This window comes from Mobula hypostoma, chromosome X2 (assembly GCF_963921235.1).
Source record: "Mobula hypostoma chromosome X2, sMobHyp1.1, whole genome shotgun sequence".
Classification (NCBI taxonomy): Eukaryota; Metazoa; Chordata; class Chondrichthyes; order Myliobatiformes; family Myliobatidae; genus Mobula; species Mobula hypostoma.
In genome coordinates this window covers 48,484,554-48,502,202 of record NC_086129.1, presented here as the reverse complement: position 1 = coordinate 48,502,202, position 17,649 = coordinate 48,484,554, and the positions used below count along the sequence as shown (strand labels likewise).

Here is a 17,649-nt window from a genome sequence, read left to right as displayed (position 1 = left end):
TGTTAAATCGAGTTGTTCTGTTCAGAAGAACTGGGCCCTGTGCATTCAGTTGTTCAAAAGATGTTGTGAGAGCATCTGAAAAGTCATAACAATGCTGTTTCCAGCAGTCAATTATTCATTACCATTGAAGAAGTTTTGTGTTTACAGCAGTTACATGCTGAAGAGGAGTATTAATGCTTTATTCCTGTTCTGGATTCACTGATAAGGAGAAACATCCTTTTAACATCTGTGCTGTCAAGCCTTCACAGAGTCTTTTAAATTACAAAAAGTATCGTCCAAGTCCCCTTAATCTTTCCTCATAACACAATTCCTTTCCACCTGGAACTGTCAAGGTAGGAAAGATTTACTGTGAGAGAGGGAGAGAGGGGGGGAGAGAGAGAGAGAGAGAGACTGAAAATCTTGTTCCAAATAATATTTGGGAAAATCCTTATTATTCCTTTTTCTCTTTGCATAATTTGTTCATTTTTGTAACTAATAGATTTGTTTGTCTTTGTACTGTTCTGCTGCTGCAAAACAACGAATTTCATATCACATCTCAATGATAATAATTCTCATTCTGAAATTATTTTAAACTGGAGGGTGACATTTTTGGATGGAAACAAGGGACGGAGTGAGAGAAAGAGAGAGAGAGAAAGAGAGAAAGAAGGGAGAACTGAGACAGTCAGAGTTTATATGGCTAACTGATGGAATAATGAGTTGAAGAAGCAATGAGGAGAGTGGGGGCAGTGTGGGAAGAGAACGGAGAGTGAATGAGATATCGGTGCTGATGAAGAGTCAGGCTGTGGAAGGATTTGACCTGAACAAGGAGGTCTTCATACTTATTGCATAGTAGCACTGCAGTTAGTGCAACACTTGACAGCACTAGTGATCCATGTTCAATTGCACTGCTGTAAGGAGTTTGCACGTTCTCCTCATCGAGGCATGCATTTCCTTCAGGTGCTCCAATTTCCTCCCACATGGTACTGTGCTGTACTCTTCTATGTTGTAGATTCCAAAGACGCACCACTTAGGGTTAGTGAGTTGTAGGCACACTACGTTGGTGCTGGAAGCATGGCAACACTTGCAGGCTGCCTCCAGCACATCCTCAGATATGTTAGTCATTGACGCAAACAATATGTTTCAACATACTGTACATTTGACAACTAAAGCTAATTTTTATTGGGGAACAGGTATCTAACATAGGGTGGCAGTAATGTGGGAGATGGACAATAGAGAGTGCGGCAAGGGGACCTGGAATAAACTTTGAGAGCAAGATTAGAATCAATCAATAAAATGGTCATATAGCTTTCTTATATGAAGGTTCAGTGATCATCGCTTGCTGATGATGAGGCAAAGTTCTACATTTTTCCACTTTACTATCTTTTGTGAATTTTCATGCCAGTGCAAAGTAATGTCGTGATTTCCTGTTAATTGGAGGTTTCCCATCCCTGCTGTTGCCTGAACAAGTTTACACTGCGTTCATCGGTGTTGACTGTGTGCTTAGACATTCTTCATTATGCAGTATACACTCAGTAGCTACTTTATTATCTACCTCCTGTACCTAATAAAGTGGCTACTGAGTGTATGCTCATGGTCTAGAGACTTTTGTGTGAAGATCCCAGGAGATTAGCAGTTTTTGAGATGCTCAAACCACCCCATCTGGCACCAACAATTATTCCATGGTCAAAGTCACTTAGATCACATTTCTTCCCCATTCAGATGTTTGGTCTGAACAACAACTGAACCTCTTGATCATATCTACATGCTTTAATGCATCGAGTTGTTGCCACATGATTGGTTGATTAGAATTTGCATTAACGAGCAGGTGTACCTAATAAAGTGGTCACTGGGTGTGTATTTTGAGTAACTTTGAACAGGAAGTTACAAGATCAGGAAGTTACAAGGTCAGGCATTTCCTCAGATGTTCTTGGAGATCTTCACTTGTTTCACTTCTGGCTGCTGATGTTTACTTTATGGTTGTCTAAATACTGGCGTAGCTTATACAAGTCTCTCCTCAGTCTGTTTTGGTCTCTGATATTTGCTGCTCAGGGTTAAGTGTACTGAGAAGTTGAATAAGTGCTTCGAAAGAATGGGGATTCTACAATAAATATCAAAGTCACTGCTTCCTACCTCTTCAAATGTCCCGGGTCACACCTGCCATCTTCTGTCAACTGCAGGTAGCAAGTTCAAATCCCACCCCAGAGTACCTGAGCAGAAATTTCTAAGCTGGGAATGCAGTGTGGTACAGTGCAAGATATGCTTCCGTTAAGATAGTAAACTGAACCCAGTCTATCCTCCCTGATGCCAGTCAAAGTTGCCATAGTAATGTTCAGGAATTAACTTTGTTTGTCACATGTACATCGAAACATCCAGTGAAATGTGTCGTTTGTGTCAAATCAAATCAGTGAGGGTTGTGCTGAGCATCCTGCAGTGCCACAGCTCACTAACTCTAACCGGTACATCTTTGGAATGAGGGATGAAACCAGAATACCCACAGGAAACCCGCATGGTCACGGGAAGAACACACACTTTACAGACAGTGGCGGGAATCAAAACCTGATCTTATAGCTGGTGCTGTAAAGCAGTGCACTAACCACAACACTACTGTGTCATCCAGTGAATTGATGAATTCAGGGATAGTAATTCAACAAAGAGGCATCGGTTATAAAATTAGCATGTCAGTCAGAATGACTGTTGCTTGCAGTGGGAGTTGTCAGAGATCAATTCTTTACGCTGTTGTCATAAATTAGCAAACACCAGATTAGATATTGTTTGACATACCCCATACCAGCGTTAATGGGCAACCTTAATGGTGTCAGAAGGCACACACAGTATTCAATACCTTAAGTATGATTAGTTACTCACCAAGGGAGAATTTCCTGGTCATTGTTTTTTAACAGGCATTTGGGAACCTACTCCATTAATACTGAGCCAGGAAACCAATGTGGAAAGGTCATTGGCTGGAATAGAGTAATGGTGAACCCCAACGGGCTGTTTGCTCTGGGTGTGATGTTCAGTCACCGCCAACGGAATGTCTCACCAGAGGGCGGAAACTGCACAGCAGCCTAGGAATTGGCTTCACTTTTGTACCATTTTCACATCCCTAACTTGAGAACTTGCGTTTGTATGTTTTATTTCTATTTTTGTGCCTCTGTTTGAAGAGTACTGTGCAGAATGATATTGAGTTGGCAACTTTACAGGAAATATTTCACCTTCAGTATTTCGCATAAAACCCAGGGGACGTTATCGTTTTAAGTGCATACTGTATTTGGTTCCATTGGCACCTATCCATAAGGCCATCAGACATGGGAGCAGAATTAGGCCATTCAGCCCATTGAGTCTGCTCAACTATTCCATCATGATTTATTATCCCTCTCAACTCCATCCCTTGATTTCTCCCCTTAACTTTGATGCCCTTACTAATTAAGAACCTCCACCTTAAATATACCCAATGACTTGGACTTGTCTGTGGCAATGAATTCCACAGATTCACCACCCTCTGGCTAAAGAAATTCCTCCTCATCTGTGCTGTAAAGGGGCGTCCTTCTATTCTGAGGCTGAGCCCTCTGATCCCATTTTCCCCCAATATTGGAAAATCCTCTCCACTTCCACTCTGTCTAGGCCTTTCAATATTTGATAGTTTCAATGATATCCCCCCCTCCCAATTCTCCTAAATTCTGGTGAGTACAGCCCCAGAAGTCTTCAAACACTCCTCATACTTTAACCCTTTCATTCTCAGCATCATCCTTGAGGAACCTCTCTGGGCCCTCTCCAGTGCCAGAGCATCCAGTTTACACATTTTCTCTGTGACCACATGGATTTCCCTGGCTGCTCTGATTTCTACCCGTGTAGCAAAGACATGGTTTGGTGGTGTTTGATTATAGAGATGATATTGCCAAAAAAGATTCTGCAGAAATCAAAGATAAGGAGTAAATATTATGGTTACATCTGTTTTAAGAGATGTTCATCTTAGTGCAGGTCAGCCAGAGTCAAGCAAGGCAAGTAAAGAAGTAATGAGGAATAAAGATAAAGATTACCTTTATTTGTCACCTGTACATCAAAACATTGAAGCATACAGTAAAATGCATCATTTTAACACAGTCTGAGCTTGCACGAAGGCAGCCCTCAGCCAGCTCCTTGTGTTCTCCCCTTATACCTGTACTGCACCCTAGATTAAGCTGGTTAAATATGGGAGTCTTCTCTGATAGCGACTGTCTGTGAACAGCAAGAACAGTGTTGATTTACATTGCCATGACATCTCAGACTTACAGATAAAAATCTTAAGCTATCAAAAATTTACAAAGAGGTGATTATACAAACATATAATCAAAAATAAAGAAGGTTAAGCTTCAAAAAATAACAATTTAAATAGCAATTTAGACCTTAATCCAACAGTAGCTTAATGTGCCTGTGTAATTGGCGTGAGGAATAGAATCTGGGGTGGGGGGTGCTTAATGAAAACAGGTCAGCACAGGCTTGCTGGGTGAGGATTGAAGAGCCTCTTTCTGTGCTGTATGACTCGGTGACTCCAATGAGTTTAGCTCATTCTCCTCTTGTCCTCTACCCCTGCTATTCTGTAATGATCAAGTTTAAGCCTAAATCCCCCAAATGGTAATCCAGTTTTTCTGATTGATCAATCACAGTTGTGTTGGGAGATTTTAACTTGCCTCGTATTGTTTGGCATCTCCTTAGCGCAAGGGGTTTAGATGGGGTGGAGTTTGTTAGGTGTGTTCAGGAAGGTTTCCTGACACAATATGTAGATAAGCCTACAAGAGGAGAGGTTGTACTTGATCTGGTATTGGGAAATGAATCTGGTCAGGTGTCAGGTCTCTCAGTGGGAGAGCATTTTGGAGGTAGTAACCACAACTCTTTCTCCTTCACCATAGCGCTGGAGAGAGATAAGAGCAGACAATTTGGGAAAACATTTAATTGGGGTAGGGGGAAATATGATACTATTAGGCAGAAACTTGGGAGCATTAATTGGGAGTAGATGTTCTCAGGGAAATGCATGGCAGAAATGTGGCAAATGTTCAGGGAACATCTTCATGACATTCTGCATAGGTATGTTCCATTGAGGCTGGGAAAGGATAGTAGGATAATAGAACCACGGTGTACAAAGGAAGTAGAAAATCTAGTTAAGAAGTAAAGAAAAGCTTATGAAAGATTCAAGAAACCAGGTACTGTTAGGGCTCTAGAAGATTATAAGGCTAGCAGGAAGAAGCTGAAGAAAGAAATTAGGAGAGCCAGAAGGGGCCATGAGAAGGCCTTGGCGAGCAGGATTAAAGAAAACCCCAAGGCATTCTACAAGTATGTGAAGAGCAAGAGGATGAGCCGTGTGAGAATAGGACCAATCGGGTACGATCGTGGAAACGTGTGCATGAAGTCGGAGGAGGTAGCGGAAATACCTCACAACCAGACTGTGCAACAGTTTCTTCCCCCAAGCCATCAGACTCCAGAGTCTAGACTGACATCTACATCAATTATTATTATACTGTAATTTGTCCTCTACTGTGTGTATTGTCTTGTTTATTAATTATTGTACTGCCCTGCACTGTTTTGTGCACTTTATGTAGTCCTGTGCAGGTCTGTAGTCTAGTGTAGTTTTTATGTTGTTTTACATAGTCTAGTGTAGCCTTGTACTGTCTCACATAGTCTAGTGTAGTTTTGTGTTGTTTCATGTAGCACCAGGGTCCTGGAGGGACGTTGTTTCATTTTTACTGTGTACTGTACCAGCAACTTATGGTCGAAATGACAATAAACTTGACTTGACTTGAGGTACTTAATGAATACTTTGCTTCTGTATTCACCAGTGAAAAGGACCTTGACAATTGTGGGGATGACATACAGCCGACTGAAACACTTGAGCACATAGACATTAAGAAAGAGGATGTGCTGGAGCTTTTGAAAAGCATTAAGTTAGATAAGTTGCCGGGACTCCAGGCTACTGTGGGTAGTGAGAGAGGAGCCTCTGGCATTGATCTTTGCATCATCAATAGGGATGGGAGAAGTACCAGAGGATTGGAGGGTTGTCTTTTTATCGGCAGTGGTTACTATGATAATTTGGCTCTGTCTGCCACCTTTCAAGTACAACTTGCCAACTACTTTTATTGGTGTTTCCCCCCCCCCTAAAAATTGTTAAGCACAAATTAAATGCCTGGGCAAAATTTACTATAGCCATTTTGATACAACACATTGCTTTGTGTAGGGTGTGGTGCGTTGTTATAACTAAAACTAGCTTAGCAAATCAATGACATGTACCCAATGGCATTATTGCAAACAATCATAAATCAAAACGTTCATACATAAAGGAACCGCTGTAATTCAGAGTTTGAATTGCATCTCAGTGGCTTCTTTCAAAGTATTAAAGTATGGGAACACTCACAACACGCTGGAGGAACCCAGCAGGTCGGGCAGCATCCGTGGAAACGATCAGTCGATGTTTCCACGGACGCTGCCCGACCTGCTGAGTTCCTCCAGCGTGTTGTGAGTGTTGCTTTGACCCCAGCATCTATTTTGTGTTTTTATTAAAGTATGGGGACTGGAGAGACCAATTCATCACCGTTTCTCACTGTCTCAAGGGATGTTATTGCAAGGTGGATGGTTGACATCTCTATATTTGCACCATTAAAACTAGTTTCGGCATGGACTCAGCCATGCAGTTGCAATTCAAACTTTGATTCATCTCCATTCTGAGATCAGTGTGACCCTGTGGGTCAAGAAATCATGTCAGAGTCTACTTTGTAAGTAATGTACCTGTCTGACCACATTGATCCGCAGTGCACTATATATAGCCTCTTACTTGCTTAGCATAATTCTGCCTTCCACTAAGGACCCTCATATGGATAAAATGAATTGTGAAATGAATTGTGATTTTATGCGCTCTCTGGTTGCCCAGAGTTACTGATACAAATTCTTTAAATCTATAACACGAGGAATTCTGCAGATGCTGGAAATTCAAGCAACACACATCAAAGTTGCTGGTGAACGCAGCAGGCCAGGCAGCATCTCTAGGAAGAGGTGCAGTCGACGTTTCAGGCCGAGACCCTTCATCAGGACAAAAGGTCTAGGCCTGAAACGTCAACTGTACCTCTTTAAACCTACGCCTGGTCTTTGTCATCCTATTATATGTCCTGAAAATAAAACAAAGATAAAATTGGATTAGCTTTATTTGTCACATGTACATCAAAACATAGAGTGAAATTCGTTGTTTGCATTGAGGTAACCCGCAAGTGTTGCCAACATAGCATCCCTATAACTTAATAACCCTATCCCATACGTCTTTGGACTGTGAGAGGAAACCCATGCCATCACGGAGAGAACAGACCAACTCCCACAGGCAGCAGCAGTCGAGGCCCAATCTTCACAATCTGTAAAGCGTCACAGCAGCTCCTACACTGCCATGCCCATTCTGTTACAATATTTAGCATGCTTCTATTTGCAAAATAATAAGATAAGGATTCAAGGGCTTGGCTAAGAATAGTAAATGTAAACTGTGCCTTTAATACAAAATACTTGGGAGCAAGTTGAAGTTTAAGTTTGAGCGAAATACATGTTAGTAGGGAAGTGGTGTTAGGTAAATTGAAGGGATTGAAGGCAGATAAATCCCCAGGGCCAGATGGTCTGCATCCTAGAGTGCTTAAGGAAGTAGCCCAAGAAATAGTGGATGCATTAGTGATAATTTTTCAAAACTCTTTAGATTCTGGACTAGTTCCTGAGGATTGGAGAGTGGCTAATGTAACCCCACTTTTTAAAAAAGGAGGGAGAGAGAAACCGGGGAATTATAGACCGGTTAGCCTAACGTCGGTGGTGGGGAAACTGCTGGAGTCAGTTATCAAGGATGTGATAACAGCACATTTGGAAAGCGGTGAAATGATCGGACAAAGTCAGCATGGATTTGTGAAAGGAAAATCATGTCTGACGAATCTCATAGAATTTTTTGAGGATGTAACTAGTAGAGTGGATAGGGGAGAACCAGTGGATGTGGTATATTTGGATTTTCAAAAGGCTTTTGACAAGGTCCCACACAGGAGATTAGTGTGCAAACTTAAAGCACACGGTATTGGGGGTAAGGTATTGATGTGGGTGGAGAATTGGTTAGCAGACAAGAAGCAAAGAGTGGGAATAAACGGGACCTTTTCAGAATGGCAGGAAGTGACTAGTGGGGTACCGCAAGGCTCAGTGCTGGGACCTCAGTTGTTTATAATATATATTAATGACTTGGATGAGGGAATTGAATGCAGCATCTCCAAGTTTGCGGATGACACGAAGCTGGGTGGCAGTGTTAGCTGTGAGGAGGATGCTAAGAGGAGGCAGGGTGACTTGGATAGGTTGGGTGAGTGGGCAAATTCATGGCAGATGCAATTTAATGTGGATAAATGTAAAGTTATCCACTTTGGTGGCAAAAATAGGAAAACAGATTATTATCTGAATGGCGGCCGATTAGGAAAAGGGGAGGTGCAACGAGACCTGGGTGTCATTATACTCCAGTCATTGAAAGTGGGCATGCAGGTACAGCAGGCGGTGAAGAAGGCGAATGGTATGCTGGCATTTATAGCGAGAGGATTCGAGTACAGGAGCAGGGAGGTACTACTGCAGTTGTACAAGGCCTTGGTGAGACCACACCTGGAGTATTGTGTGCAGTTTTGGTCCCCTAATCTGAGGAAAGACATCCTTGCCATAGAGGGAGTACAAAGAAGGTTCACCAGATTGATTCCTGGGATGGCAGGACTTTCATATGAAGAAAGACTGGATGAACTGGGCTTGTACTCGTTGGAATTTAGAAGATTGAGGGGGGATCTGATTGAAACGTATAAAATCCTAAAGGGATTGGACAGGCTAGATGCAGGAAGATTGTTCCCAATGTTGGGGAAGTCCAGAACGAGGGGCCACAGTTTGAGGATAGAGGGGAAGCCTTTTAGGACCGAGATTAGGAAAAACTTCTTCACACAGAGAGTGGTGAATCTGTGGAATTCTCTGCCACAGGAAACTGTTGAGGCCAGTTCATTGGCTATATTTAAAAGGAAGTTAGATATGGCCCTTGTGGCTACGGGGGTCAGGGGGTATGGAGGGAAGGCTGGGGTGGGGTTCTGAGTTGGATGATCAGCCATGATCATAATAAATGGCGGTGCAGGCTCGAAGGGCCGAATGGCCTACTCCTGCACCTATTTTTTCTATGTTTCTATGTTTCTTAACCAGAGGCACCTTAGTACCTTATCTTCTTTGTCATAGAAAGAAGGTGGAACAGCATTTTACACTGGAGTTACTACTCTGTGGTCACTTTGATCTCAACAAGCCTTTGATCAACAGGTTGTTAAAGAGATGAACTGCTGTGAAATTCTAGTGTTGACATTTTTCACCATGTCTCGTGTTCTGATGTTGATTGGGTCTGAAAGCAGAACACTAATCGAAAGGTTTTCAAATGCTACAGAATTCATGAGGTGTTGATCAGCCTTACTGCTTGGGGAATGTAACTGTTTTTGAGTCCGGTGGTCTTGGCGTGGATGCTACATAGCCTCCTCCCTGATGTGAGTGGGACAAACAGTCCATGAGCAGGGTGGGTGGCATCCTTCATGATGTTACTGGCCCTCTTCCAGCACCTTTCTGTATAGATGTCCTTGATCGCGGGTAGGCTGGTGCTGGTGATGCATTGACCAGTTTTGACTACTCGTTGTAGAGACTCTATAAAATACTGTTTATGCAGGGCAGGGAACAGGCATCAACTTAAACTGACCTGCATCACAAATAGAGTCATAAAACACTACAGTATTAAAACAGGCTCTTTGGCCCATTTAGTCTGTGTCAAACTGTTATTCTGCATAGTCCCATTGATCTGCACCAGGACCATAGCCCTCCATATCCCTCCCATCTATGTACCTGTCCAATCGAACCCGCATCCACCACTTCCGCTGGCAGCTCATTCCACACTCTCACTACCCTCTGAGTGAAGAAGTTTCCCCTCACGTTCCCCTTAAATATTTCACCTTTCACGTATAGCCTATGACGCCTAGTTGTAGTCTCACCCAACCTCAATGGAAAAAAGCCTACTTGCATTGACCCTATCTATACCCCTCATAATTTTGTATATCTCCATCAAATCTCCCCTCAATCTCCTACATTCCAGGGCTTTGATCTGACTGTAATGTATTTCCTAACTCATGTTAATAATGGATTTTTCCTGACCCATTTGTTGCATTAGTATGGTGCCTGGACTTGGTGTCTTGTCAGCTTGCGTGAGGGTAAATGGCAGCAGTCTCACAGTTGAGTCATTTGAAGGAAGAAGGAAGCAAGACCACTGTGCATGGTGACATTTCTTTAAAATAAACACAAAATGCTGGAAGAACTCAGCAGTTCAGGCAACATCTATGGAAATGAATAAACTATAGACATTTCAGGCTGAGACCCTTTTTCAGGACTAAGAAAGAAGGGCGTAGTTGACTTCTCCCTCCTTCCTTTCTGGTGCTGATAAAGAGTCGCAGCCTGAAACGTCGACTGTTCTTTCCTTTCCATTCATGATATCTGATGTACTGAGTTCCTCCAGCATTTTGTGTGTGTTGCTCAAGATTTCCAGCATCTGCAGAATCTCTCATGTTTATTCCTTAAAACAAGTCTCTGGTAATTCAGTGAAGTGACTTCGGAAGATCAGCTGAATTCTATCAGGGAACAATATGGAGCACCATCTTCCAGAGAGGCCAGAACAAAAGATAGAGTCACATTAGGAGTGGTGAAGATGTGAAGATTAAAGAGATATCATTGCAGCAGAATTGTCATTTCTCTACACTTAAAGTCTCTGCGTTCTTATTTTAAAAGATTTTGGAATTTGTATGGTTGTAGCCCATTAGGCACAGCACAGAGTTCTTTCTGGCCTTGAGGTCAGGTGTGAGTAGTGTTGGATATGGACAAGTTCCACTTCAGGTTATCACCAGCAGTAAGCTTGTGAGTCCATTCCAACTAAAACCATTGGTGAGATGAGCTTTATTTGTTACATGTATATTGAAACGTTGAAACGTACAGTGAAATGCGTCATTTTGCGTCAGCAACCAACACAGCCCAATGGTGTGCTGGTGGCAGTCCATTAAAAGTCGCTGTGCATTCAGCGCCAACAGAGCATGTCCACGACTCCCTATCCCTAAGCGTTACATTGAATGTACAAACTCCTTACAGACAGCAGCAGGAATTGAGCCCTGGCCACGATTGCCGGCACTCTGATGTATAGCACTAATAGCTACACTACTGTGCCTGAAACCATTACTGAGTTTAGCTTTATTTGTCACATGTACATTCAAACATACAGTGAAATGAGTTGTCTTGTGTCAACAACCAACACCGTCCGAGGATGTACTGGGGGCAGCCAGCAAGTGTGGCCATGCTTCCAGCGCCAACATAGCATGTGCACAGCTCACTGACACTCATTACATTACATTGTATGTCAAAGTCCTTACGGACATCAGTGGGAATTGAATCTTGATTTCGATCTCTGGCACTACAAAGTGTTATGTTGACCGCTATGCTACCGTGCCATTCTGTAATCTATTGGAAAAGGGAATGTGAAATGTCTGGCAATCTAAACGAGGGATATATTCAGTTTGTTGTAGAAGCTGACACAACATACGCAGACTGGGAGACCGCTTTGCTGAACATCTACGCTCTGTCCGCCAGAGAAAGCAGGATCTCCCAGTGGCCACACATTTTAATTCCACATCCCATTCCCATTCTGACATGTCTATCCACGGCCTCCTCTACTGTAAAGATGAAGCCACATTCAGGTTGGAGGAAGAACACCTTATATTCCGTCTGGGTAGCCTCTAGCCTGATGGCATGAACATCGACTTCTCTAACTTCCACTAATGCCCCACCCCCCTCGTACCCCATCTATTACTTATTTTTATGCACACATTCTTTCTCTCACTCTCCTTTTTCTCCCTCTGTCCCTCTGAATATACCCCTTGCCCATCCTCTGGGTCCCCCCCCCTTATCTTTCTTCCCGGACCTCCTGTCCCATGATCCTCTCGTATCCCCTTCTGCCTATCACCTGTCCAGCTCTCGGCTCTATCCCTCCCCCTCCTGTCTTCTCCTATCATTTTGCATCTCCCCCTCCCCCTCCAGCTTTCAAATCCCTTATTCACTCTTCCTTCAGTTAGTCCTGACGAAGGGTCTCGGCCTGAAACGTCGACTGCGCCTCTTCCTATAGATGCTGCTTGGCCTGCTGCGTTCACCAGCAACTTTGATGTGTGTTGCTTGAATTTCCAGCATCTGCAGAATTCCTGTTGTTTGCGTTTAAAAACAACATACCTTCTGCCTTTTCTTATGCAAAGCGTTTGAACTGCTCTGTTACTTGTAAATGAAACTACCTCTTTACGTTGGACTGGAATTTGAAGTGCAGGGATCTGCATGTCAAAAGCCAAGTATTTCTTTACACTCTTTCCCTTACTCTGGAATGGATTTTTATCAGAAACTTCCAAGTTGCAGTGTGCTGCACTGACTTGGGTGATCCAAATATAATCATCAGTAGCAGCTGTAGAACTGTTCTTTTTCTTGTTTTTTTTTAATGGTTTAACTTCCTGTGCTTGCTTGTATTTTTATATAATCTATATACGTATAGCTGTTCAGTGAGATTTACAGTAATTGTAGTATAGCTACTTCTGTATTTTTCTAGAAGCTTCTTATTTTTTCTGTGCAACACTCACAAGTTGCTGGAGGAACTTAGCATCTATGGAAATGAATAAACAGTCAATGTTTTGGGCCGAGACCCTTCTTCAGGACTGGAGTTTATCTGTAGCAGGTGTCACTGCACTTGAGTCTGTCTATTCCATAGGTTGATTGTTATCACTGGAATTTTGTTATCTTTTTATTCAGAGCTAGTTTTGTGTAACATGACCACAACTTATTTGCCTTTTTTTCTTTTTTCTTTCTTGGTTCTTATAACACTTACTGAAATGCCCATAAGCAACAAGTTTTATGCCTCAGTTGTTGACTTCCAAAGAACCTCTGGATCACAAAATCACCAGGATCTAATACAGATGATGTGCTAATCATGGTTCCACATCTCCCAGTTTAGAACAGTGCAGGTTTCTCAGGAATGTACTGGTGTTTGATCTGTCTTACCTGTTTTTGTTGCTGTATCTACCCAGGTGACCACCGACTGGGACATGCAGGAGGGCACTGGCTGCACAGACGGACACACTGGGACCTCTGCTGCTGCCCCACTGGCAGCGGGAATGATTGCGTTAATGCTCCAGGTTCGCCCATGTCTCACTTGGCGGGATGTCCAGCACATCATTGTCTTCACTGCTACACGGGTAAGGATAGAGCATAACTGGCATCTTCACATGGTGTTTACAGCTCATGCAGCTAATCAGCCTAACAGACTCATACTGGTGTTCATACTCAGCTTCAGTCTCTACCACCAGACTCAATGCTAGCACGGTAGCATAGTGGTTAACATAACACTTTGCAGCACCATTGATCAGCGATCAGGATTCAATTCCCACCGCTGTCTGTAAGGAGTTTGTACATTCTCCTCGTGACCACGTGGGTTTCCTCCCGCATTCCAAAAGCCTACAGGTCAGGGTTAGTAAGTTGTGTGCATGCTATGTTGGTGTCAGAAGCATGGTTACACTTGTGGGCTTTTCCCAGCACACCCTCGGACTGTGTTAGTCATTGGTACAAATGACGCATTTCACTGTATGTTTCAATGAACATGTGTAAACAAAGCTAATCTTTATCTTTATCAAAGCTAATCTTTATCTTTAAGGCCAACTCCCCTAGTGCAATTCAGTGGACTCTGGACTTCATTATCCAGAGTCGTCGTTATGGCCTTGCACCTTATTGATTGCCTGCCCTGCACTTCCTCTGTGGCTGGAACACTTTACTGCTTTCCTTTGTACTACCTCAATTGTAGTGGGCTGCACGTAAAACCAAGCTTTTCACTGTACCTTGGTCCATGTGACAATAATAAACCAATTTAACAATTTTACCCACTTTATCATCCTGTTACCATACCTTTGCACTCCCTTATTCCGCATTTTTCTACTTAGATGCATCTACATGAATCATTTGAGGTATTTATCCATTAGTCAGTTTCATGTTCTCAAATCCTATGAGTCAAAGAAATTCTCATGAATTAACAATAGGCACTATTAATGATTATCGTACTTATTTGGCCAGTTAGCGTAAAGCTATCACTTCACCAGTGACTCAGGTTCGATTCCCACTGCTGTCTGTAAGGAGTTTGTACGTTCTCCCTGTGACAATGTGGGTTTCCTCTGGGTGCTCCAGTTTCCTCCCACATTCCAGACATGCGGGTCAGTAGGGTAATTGGTCACATGGGTGTAATTGGTCAGCGCAGGCTTATTGAGCAGGAAGAAGCCTGTTACTGTGCTGTACCTCTAAATAAAAAAACTGTCTTGGTCTTCTTAAGAAAATGCAACTTTTCCTCTATCTGTGCCCCACAAAACATTTTCATAACATTAAAGACCTCCATCAAACCAATCCTTTCCTTCCTGAGGAACAGAAACCAACCCTGCCCAGTATATTTTGGTAAGCAATACCACTCAGTTTTGACATCATTCAAGGAAATCCGTTCTGCACATCTGGCTTTGAGACAGATGTTCATGTTCTTATTTCTCTCCATTTCATCATGGCTGATCCAATTTCCCTTTCAGTCCCAATCTCCTACCTTCCTCCTGTATCCCATCATGCCCTGACCAATCAAGAATCCTTCAACCTCTGCCTTAAAGACTTGGCCTCCACAGCTGCCAATGGCAAAGAATTCCACAGATTCACCACTCTCTGGCTAAACAAATTCCTCCCCATCTCCGTTCTAAAAGGACACCTCTCTATTCTGAGGCTGTGTCCTCTGGTCTTAGACTCTTCCACCATAGGAAACATCCTCTCTACATTCACTTTATCAAGGCCTTTCACCATTTCATAGGTTTCAATGAGGCCACCCTTCATTGTACTGAATTCCAGTGAAGACAGGTCCAGAGCCAACACACGCTCCTCATATGACAAGTCATTCAATCCTGGAAACATTCTAGTGAATTTCCTTTGAACCCTTTCCAATTTCAGCACATCCTTTCTAAGATAAGGTGCCCAAAACTGCTCACGATACTCCAAGTGAGATCCCACTAGTGCTTTATTAAGTCTCAACATTACATCCTTGCTTACATATTCTGGTACTCTTGAAATGAATGATAACATTGCAGTTGCGTTCCTCACCACAGACCCAACCTGCAAATTAACCTTTAGGGAATCCTGCACAAGGACTCACAGGTCCCTTTGCACCTCAGATTTTTGTATTTTCTCACCATTTAGGAAATAGTCAACCCTTTCATTTCTTCTACCAAAGTGCATGACCATACACTTCCGGACACAAATACTCCATCTGCCACTTCTTTGCCCATTCTCCTAATCTGTCTAAGTCCTTCTGTGGCCTCTCTACTTCCTCAAAACTACCTGCCCCGCCACCTATGTTCATATCATCTGCGAACTTTGCAACAAAGCCATCAATTCCATCATCCAAATCTTTAGCATATAACGTAAAAAGAATCGGTCACAACACAGACCCTTGTGGAACACCACTAGTCACCAGCAGCCAACCAGAAAAGGCTCCCTTTATTCCCAATCTCTGCCTTCTGCCTATCAGCCACTGCTTTATCCATGTCAGAGTCTTTCTTCTAATACCATGGCCTCATAGCTTGTTAATCAACCTCATGTGTGGCATCTTGTCAAAGGCCTTCTGAAAATCCAACTGATTCTCCACCGTCTATCCTGCTTGTTACTTCTTCAAAGAATCAATGAGGAAACCATGCTGTCTACAGCCTATTTTATCATGTACCTCCAAGTACCCCAAAACCACATCCTGAACAATCGACTCCAACACCTTCCCAGCCTCTGAGATCAGCAACCTCTTTCAAAACCCTGGGATGTACACCATCTGGTCCAGGTGACATCTACCTTTAGACCTTTCAGTTTCCCAGGAACCTTCTCTAGTAATGGTAACTTCACACACTTCATGGCGCCTGACAGCTGGAGCTTCCATCATTCTGCTAGTGTCTTCCACATTGAAGATTGATGCAAAATACTTATTCAGTTCATCCGTCATTTCGTTGTTCCCCATTACTACCTCTCCAGCTTTGTTTTCCAGCGGTCCGATGTGCACTCCTGTATCCTCTTTTTACACTCTTTACCAGAAGAAACTTTTAGTATCCTCTTTAATATTACTGGCTAACTTTCTTATTCCATCTTTACCTTCTCAAAGACTTTTTAGTTGACTTCTGTTGGATTTTTAAAGCTTCCCAATCCTCAAACTTCACACTAATCTTTACTCTATTATGTGCCCTCTCTTTGGGTTTTATGTTGGCTTTCACTTTTCTTGTTAGCCACAATTGTGTCATCTTTGCTTTAGAATACTTCTTCCTCTTTAGGATGTATATATCCTGTGCCTTCCGAATTGCTTCCAGAAATTTCAGCCATTGCTGCTCTGCCATCATCCCTGCCAGTGTTCTTTTCTAAATCAATTCTGGCCAACTCCTCTCTCATGCCTCTGAGGTGAAGGAGTATGCCTCATGATCAATTCTTCTTGGTGCACAAATATATCAGTGCTGTTCCAATTCTGCTCACCAGACCTGCATTAAGAAATGATACAATATTTCCTCCGGTGTGATATCACAAAACACAGGACAGACCAAGACTGAAAAAACTGACAAAACCACATAATTATAACATATAGTTACAACAGTGCAACAATATCATAACTTGATGAAGAAGTCCATGAGCACAGTAAAAGTTCAAAGTTTCTCAAATGTCCCACATCTCACACAGACGGGAGAAGGAAGAAAAACTCTCCCTGCCATGCCCGACCACAATCCGTATCTGATTCATCCGAAAACTTCGAGCCTCCGAATCAGCTCTCTGACACCAAGTACTGAGCGCCATCTCTGTCCGAAAGATTCGACCTCAATCTCGGTCGCCAACAGCAGGCAAAGCTGGGGATTTTGAGGCCTACCCTCCGGAAGATTCCCGACCACGCAGTAACGACAGCAGTGAACGAGTGTTTCAGAAATTTCTCCAGATGTTCCTCTGTGCTTTCATGTCCCTCTCCATCAAATCAGAATTGTCCACGGTCCCTATTTAACGGATATGATATCATTTTTCACAGGAGGGCTGTGCACGCGTGGTGCGCTGCTCTCTTTCCTCCCACCGGTAGTAAAGTGACGTCCTTTTTACCTACCACGGGTGTTCTCTGGGGTCATTTTGGTAGCAGTTTATATTCCATCTCAGGCCAATGTCAAGCAGGCTTTAGATGATCTGAGCAATGGGATCAACATGCATGAAACAGCGCACCCTAATGCCTTCACCATCGTTTTGGGAGATTTTAACCAGGCCAGTCTGAAAAAAATCACTAAGCAATTACCATCAACAGATCACCTGCAAACCAGAGGAAACAACACACTGGACCAGTGCTACACCACCACCAAGAATGCCTACCGTACTATTCCACACCCTCACTTCGGGAAGTCTGATCACCTAACCTGTGCCACCCAACTGCCAGGAGTATTCAAGGACATTTTCAACCTCTCACTGCTATGGGTGGAAGTTTCCACTTGCTTCAAAAAGGCAACAATTATACCAGTGCCTAAGAAGAATAATGTGAGCTGCCTTAATGACTAT

At 43.0% G+C, this 17,649-nt stretch overlaps 1 protein-coding gene across 7 annotated transcripts in view; it reads left to right on the top strand.

The window, feature by feature from the left end:
* Positions 1-17,649, top strand: part of LOC134341013 (proprotein convertase subtilisin/kexin type 7-like) — a 323,082-nt gene that overhangs the window by 218,338 nt on the left and 87,095 nt on the right. For all 7 annotated transcript variants that reach the window (XM_063038716.1, XM_063038711.1, XM_063038717.1 and 4 more), the window contains one exon: positions 13,107-13,274. In XM_063038716.1, the coding sequence (XP_062894786.1) occupies positions 13,107-13,274 (168 nt within the window). The remainder of the gene's footprint in view (positions 1-13,106; positions 13,275-17,649) is intronic.